General features: G+C 46.2%; 1 protein-coding gene across 2 annotated transcripts; it reads left to right on the forward strand.

The window, feature by feature from the left end:
• Positions 1-260: 260 nt before the first annotated feature.
• Positions 261-6193, forward strand: FAM183A (family with sequence similarity 183 member A). Of its 2 annotated transcripts, XM_040974476.1 has the most exons (4): positions 261-477; positions 2063-2122; positions 3906-4009; positions 5895-6193. In XM_040974476.1, the coding sequence occupies exons 1-4, from the start codon at positions 345-347 to the stop codon at positions 6003-6005; spliced, it is 408 nt and encodes a 135-aa protein (XP_040830410.1). In that variant the 5' UTR covers positions 261-344; the 3' UTR covers positions 6006-6193. The 2 variants fall into 2 exon arrangements, with proteins under 2 accessions (XP_040830410.1, XP_040830411.1); XM_040974477.1 differs by lacking the exon at positions 2063-2122 and having other exon boundaries at positions 281-477.
• The last annotated feature ends 256 nt before the right edge of the window (positions 6194-6449 follow it).

Here is a 6449-nt window from a genome sequence, read left to right on the forward strand (position 1 = left end):
ACGCCTTTTTAGATGGTGGTTGGTCCAGATGAGGTCCTGTCATCAGGCCTGGCCTGGGGGGTCTGCCACGTTGTGAAGGTTTTCCTAGAGGTATGCAGGGACAGCTCCCACACTGGGCAGGGAGAGGCCATCACGGGAAAAGGGTGGTACCTGAAATCGGATCCCCAGAGGTGGGAGTGCAGGGAAAGCGCGGAACCAGGGGATGGGCGGAGCCACAGTAAGATGCGCCCAGGACAGTCTGTCCCCCTCAACGCCCTGTTGCCTGGAGACAGCGCAGGACGCTGTTGCCTGGAGACGACGGGAGGTCTTAGGCGGCTGCAGCCTCCCCGGAGTCTGTGAAAGCCATGGCGGGACACCAGAGGGAGAAGGTGATTCCAGATGAGGTCCACCAGAACCAGATCTTCCGGGAACTGTACCTCAAAGAGCTACGGACTCAGAAACTCTACACTCAGTATCACGTGAATCCCCTGCGCAAGGGTGAGAACGTTACAGGGCCAGAGTCACCCTGGGGAGGTACAGAGGAGCCTGGGGCCGCGGTCGTAAGCGCATGGGTCATAGGCAAAGCGAGGACGCGTCCTGTGGTCCCTGTCCCCTTCCACAGCTTAGGGATCCATGACATTGAGGGGCCTTGCCCCACATCACATACAATGTAGATTTTTTACAATGGCAACTTCGCATTAAATATCAAAGCTCAGTGTCACAAAATGGTATTGAATGCATTTTTACAATTTTGGATTTGAAATAATTACATTTTGCCATATTTATGTTCTGTTTCTGCATCTATTTGCTGTCTTCTTAATCACAAAACTGGCTTCTTCCCATATCCTTTCAGGATGTGTTTGGCGCTGGCAGGTGGGGCGTGTTGGATTCCTGGTCCAAGAAACCCACCCCACCCTTCTTAGCTGCATGCTTCTAGTGTGGTTTCATGAAACAGCAGAGCCCCAGCAGTGCCACCAGGCCTCTGTGGAGCTCCACAGCCACATGTCTACACACTTCTGCGCATATCAGAAGGGTCCCACACTCACCAGTTGGAGGGTGGGGTTCATTCTGCCCCCCTCTTCTCCACCCTTGATCCCCTGGGGCACCCTACTTAGCAAAAGACACCACAATATTCATTCTCCCAAGTTGGAGTGCAAGAGTGGCCCTCAACACCTCTCCCTCCCTGCCCTTCCACACACCGGAGGAAATCTCAGATTCTGTGTATCCCTCCTCATTCCTCTCCCCAGTTCTTTTGCAGTTCTCCTAGCTCAGCAAAAGACACCATTATCCCTGGGAATGCACATCCACCTATACCCAACTCTACCTTGAATAGCGCCTGCGTCTGCTGCTAAATTCACCCTCGGTCCTGAAGCCTCAGCAGCCCCTAGTCTCTCCTGTCTGGATTGGTGCAGGGGCTCCCAATCACCCTTCTATCTAAGGCTCTTTCCAACCCACCACTTCTAGCTAGGGGTAGTTGCAGAGGCCGATGTGATCACGTCAGTCCCTCTGTGAACACCATGTTTCTGAGCCAAGATTTGAATCGATCAGAAGACAGTGTAAGTCCCTTTGGGTCTGACTGTAATGCCTATCAGCTTCGTCCCATACTCCCCTCCCAACTCTGACAGTGCTTTAGGAAATGCTTTGTGCCTACTGTTTATCATCTCCTTTCTCTCCTGCCATTTCTCAAAAGGTGGCTTTCCTAAACGCATCATGCCATTGTCCTCTGCCTTACCTGTACGGCATAGCTAATTCTTACAGGATTTCTCCCCAAACTTCTGTGCCTCATTAACTATATCCCGTTACATCCTGGCTACACAGAGAAAATGGGATATCTGCATTTTATTTATGACTAACCTGGTTTTCCTTGCATTCTCCAACTGATAATTTCAGGGAAACAAATTAATGTCCAACTATGTTTAACCGTGGGATGTTCCAACAATATCCTGCAGACAGCATACTGGACCATGTCACACCAGGACATGGTATGTTCCAGCTATTAAGGAAGAGTTAAGTGGGTTTCTAGCCTCAAGTGGACTTTAGAGAGGAGCATTTTAACATGATCTGTGATGTTCTTTCTCTCCAGTCCACACCATAGCAAGAAAGCCTATGTCTTGGCATGATAACCTGGAGGAACCTGCAGATGGTAAGTCCTGAGACTCCCGTAGAACTGGAGCAGAGAGGAGCAGGACCACCCCTTTAGGCTGTTTACTTGGAGAAAGCATCAGCGATCCCTACTTGGATTCCCAAAGGGAACTCATGATGAACAACCTTCCAGGCCCTTAAATAGCAGCCATGACCAGACTTACTTACCAGGCTTCATCAGACGGGTGTCTGATGTTATAGAAACTGGTTCTAGAGTGATACGAAGTTTAAATCCTCATTCTGCCACTAATTTAAACTTGTGATTTCGGTAGTTTTTTTTTTTTAAGTTTTCAAACTATTGCATAATGAGTAATAAAATAATGCAAATACAAGATCTGGTATATCAATAAATATTATCTTTACTGTTACAATATGCTTATTACATTACTATGATAGCACAATTACAAAGCTTAATGAAGAAAAGACAATAAAGTGCCCTTGCAAGTAGACAGGTAAATAGGGAACAGGATTAATGTAGCGACAACATAGATAGTAGACAGCAGGTGCCTAAACCAGAGGATTTAGGAAGTTTTGGAAGTCTTTCTGGAGAAGGTGATGGTAGCATGAAGTACAGCATGTCATCTGAGTTACCCGGTAAAGCACAGAAATGAGAAATACCATTAGGATGAAAGAACTGTGACTAATTTGAGATAACCACACCAGACATATGGGAAGGAGACTGTATTTACAAATAGGAGAGGAGATTATCTGATGGAAACTCTAATGCTTCCTGGGAAATCCTCCACCTTCCTCTAGTAGACACGTATGGTGGAAAATCGCAAGGTTTAAATGACATGAGACAGTGTAAAGTGGATGCATCAAGAAGGAGACAGAAATAAACGAACCAGTAGAGGGTGGGTGAAGAAAGTCAGGTGTTATCTCCAGGGTACCATCCTAGCTGCAGTGAGAATCAAAGTCTCAGGCTTGTAAGCAGTAATGGAAATAGCAGATAATGTGTATGTTGAGAGCCAGGAAGTTCATTGCTATCTGAATTCTATCAAGGACAAAATGTCAAGTTCTTGACTCACACTTCTTACTCCATCTTCAGTTATCTTGGTGAACATCACATTTTTCTCCAATTTTGCAGATGAATAAATAAGAGCCAGTCGAGTTAAGCCACCTAAGAAGTAAGAAGTGGCAGGGCCAGCAGTATCTGATTACAAACTCCAGGCTTATTCCATTGTCACACTCTCTCTCTCAAATGGGACTTGATATAGGAAAGAAGAGCTACCCAACCCCAGGAGCCACACTTACTTTGCTGCAGAAAGACTAACCACACCTCCTGCAATATTCCTTCACGCTCTTATGGTACAACAGCAAAGCATGCCTGTGGCCCTGGGCCTTTGCTCCTGCTGTCTGCGGCTGGACCTTTCCTCTCTCCAGTCCCTGGACAGTTACTTTCCTCTCTGTAGATTCACATGCCATTCAGCTTACTTCTTGCCTCACAGGGTGTGTCACTGTCTGCCCTGTGAGGTCTGAATATTGTGTTCCCCATTCCCTCATGTAGATCATAAGCTCCAGGAAAGCAGAGAACATGGGTGTCTCTCTAATCCCAGGGCCCAGGACTGCCAGCACTATTGTTTTGCTCAACATGCAAATTTGAATTAAGAATTAAGAATTTTTATTAAGAATTCAGTGAAAGGACCAGACATTCCTGTCTTGAGGACTAGAGGAATCTCTGAGCCTAGGATGCTCTGCTTCAAGCAACAGTGTGGCCAGAGTAAAGGATACAGGGACTCACATTGTTGCAAAGCCTGACTCCTTTCTCACTCCTGTCTTCCCAGCCAGATTTCTTAATCTCATTCACCATGCACACCAAGGACCGAGAAAGAAATACTCAGAGACCCAGACTGAAGCTCAAGAGATTGGATGGGACTCCGAGCCCTTGGTAAGTGTGGCTCTTTGACCTAGTAAACATTGGGAGCACAGTAGCAATACGTGTGGTCACTAACAGAATAGAATATCTAACCAGTCTGGCTAGGGTTTGAATTGTGACTGAGGGGAACATGCTATAGGACCTAGGGAAGAGTTCCTTTATAAAATGGAGGCATTGCACTGCTTATCTCAGAAGGTAGTTCTGAGACTCAAATGAAATAGCACTGATGAAATAGCACTGACTCAAATGAAATAGCACTTAGAATCACATCATGGGCCCAGTGCAGTAATCTAGTGGCCAAGGTCCTCACCTTGCACGCACCAGGATCCCATATGGGCACCGGTTTGTGTCCTGGCAGCCCTGATTCCCTCTCTGCTTGTGGCCTGGGAAGGCAGTGAGGACAACCCAAAACATTGGGACCCTGCACCTGTGTGGGAGACAGAAGAAGCTCCAGGCTCCTGGCTTGGGATTGGCCCTCCGAGTCTGGTTAAGTGATTGCTCCCATCCCAGCACCCTCCAGCTGTGCCTTCCTCCCTGCTTTAGCATCATGTGCTCCCTGCTGGTGCAGCACTGGATTCTCCATGAGAGTATCTGTGATATGATGGCTCTGAAGCCAGATGACCTGAGATCACACCCTGGTTCCATCATTTTCTAGCTGTGTGATCTTCACCTCTCTCCACCTCCACTGATCATCTTCACATGGGGATCATAACAGCATCTAACTTCAAAGGTGTGTTGTAAGGATTAAAGGAAACTATATGGGGAAACTGCCTCAGACAGCACCCAGTAAGTGGTTTATGAAGGCTAGCTGCTATTATGTTGATGAAAAATAATAAAAAGGAGGTTACAGAGCCTGACCACTTAGATGTTTTTTGCTGCTGTTTTCTTTCCATTAACCCTACTTGTCTAGATTCAGTGAGTCACCTTCTGTCGTGTTGCACCTCTCTCCAGGATATACTTACACCTTATAGTTTTCTCATTCCTGCTGCAAGAGCCTGAACTTCTCATCTACCGTGTGGCTAAGTTCAATGAATGGCTTAATAAATCAAGCGTTTTTCCAGCAAGGAAGAAAACATACTTGTCATTTGTAATAGCTTCTTTTAACGTAGGAGCATCGCTTTGTTGAGAGGACACTATGGAAGACAGGAAGGGGATTTTAGTTAGAAACCAGACAGCTTCCACAGGAAGGACTAAGTCATAAGGGAAAGGCATAGTTGGAGAGGAGAGAGCAGCTCCAAAAAAGAAAAGAGACAGGACGTAACACCTCATATAAGGGATGGATGTTAATGAAAAAGTATTCAATGAAAAATATTGAATGAAAAAATGAGTCAATTATGAAATTACTGTTGAATATCAGGAGGAGGACTACGTCAGGGAGAAACTGTTACTAAAGATATAAGGACCCTGTAGGATTTTGCAGTGAGGGAGAGAGATTGGGCTTAACTCCAGATAGGGTATGGACAAGTGTGAATATACTACCAGTTAGTAAGATGGAGAAGGAGCAGGCTCAGTGGATCCAGAATCAGCAAGAGGAAACTTCCGGGATAAGGGAGGACTCTGGTTAGCTGAGTACAGGCCAGGATCATCAGACATCATCCAGTCAGTTGTGAAATATGAGAAGCCCGATCGATAGGCAGGAGCGTTTACTTAAACTGATTTAGTAGTGTTGTAACAACTGGATAATGCAGAGATAAACAGGGAAGACCAACAGGCAGGCAAAGAGTTTCAGCAAAGCTTGAATGGGGTTTAGTTAATAGTGAAAATCTGTCAGGGATCAGCAAGCAACAGCACCTGCATCAGAAGAATAGGACCTGAAAGCCACCCAGGCCCATCCCACTGCAGCCACGTCATCCAACATTCCCACAGGAGTTTTCTGATCCTATGTTCTCTTCCCTAGGTCAATCCTGAACGTGACGACCACAGGCTGAACCACTTCAGGGTCTACAATGACATCACCTTGTACAAGGCTAAAATGTGGAGTTTGGGGGAAGATGATCGCCATAAATAGCATTGCTGCAGTGAAGTCAGTCCCTGTGCTGAGCGCCCACATGTTCATGGTCCAGGGAAATAAAGTTGACTTTAAAGCTCAAGACTCCCTTTGCCTATCCTGGATCTAACCTTCCTCACGTCTGCCCAAGTCCACAGGTTCAAGACCTTACAAACCACGATGGAAAACAGGCAAAGATGGCAGATCAATGTAATTGTCTTCTCTTTCTTCCTACAGGCCAATAAAGAAAGATAAAGGCGCTTTTTAAAAAAAGATAGCAGTCCACAAAAACAGAAAGAGTGAGAAGGGAATATAAACAAGTAAGAAAATTGTGGGTTTAAGTAGACCGACAGAGAAGGGCAGAGGAAACCACTTGGGAAGATGAATGAGTTCTGAGCAATAAGTTCAGCACCCCACAGCTCTGGAGAGACACGCGACCCTGAGCCTGAGTGGGTGTGAAGCAGA

The sequence above is a fragment of the Ochotona curzoniae genome, unplaced genomic scaffold (genome assembly GCF_017591425.1).
Source record: "Ochotona curzoniae isolate NIBS_2020 unplaced genomic scaffold, NIBS_Ocur_1.0 contig_2404, whole genome shotgun sequence".
In the NCBI taxonomy this organism is placed as follows: Eukaryota; Metazoa; Chordata; class Mammalia; order Lagomorpha; family Ochotonidae; genus Ochotona; species Ochotona curzoniae.

Excerpts from the sequence above, each read along its gene's own strand:
- FAM183A (XM_040974476.1), top strand. The coding sequence starts at position 345 with ATGGCGGGACACCAGAGGGAGAAGGTGATTCCAGATGAGGTCCACCAG. Across the intron at positions 478-2,062 it reads CGTGAATCCCCTGCGCAAGG|TCCACACCATAGCAAGAAAG; the intron begins GTGAGAACGTTA and ends CTTTCTCTCCAG. Across the intron at positions 2,123-3,905 it reads CCTGGAGGAACCTGCAGATG|CCAGATTTCTTAATCTCATT; the intron begins GTAAGTCCTGAG and ends CTGTCTTCCCAG.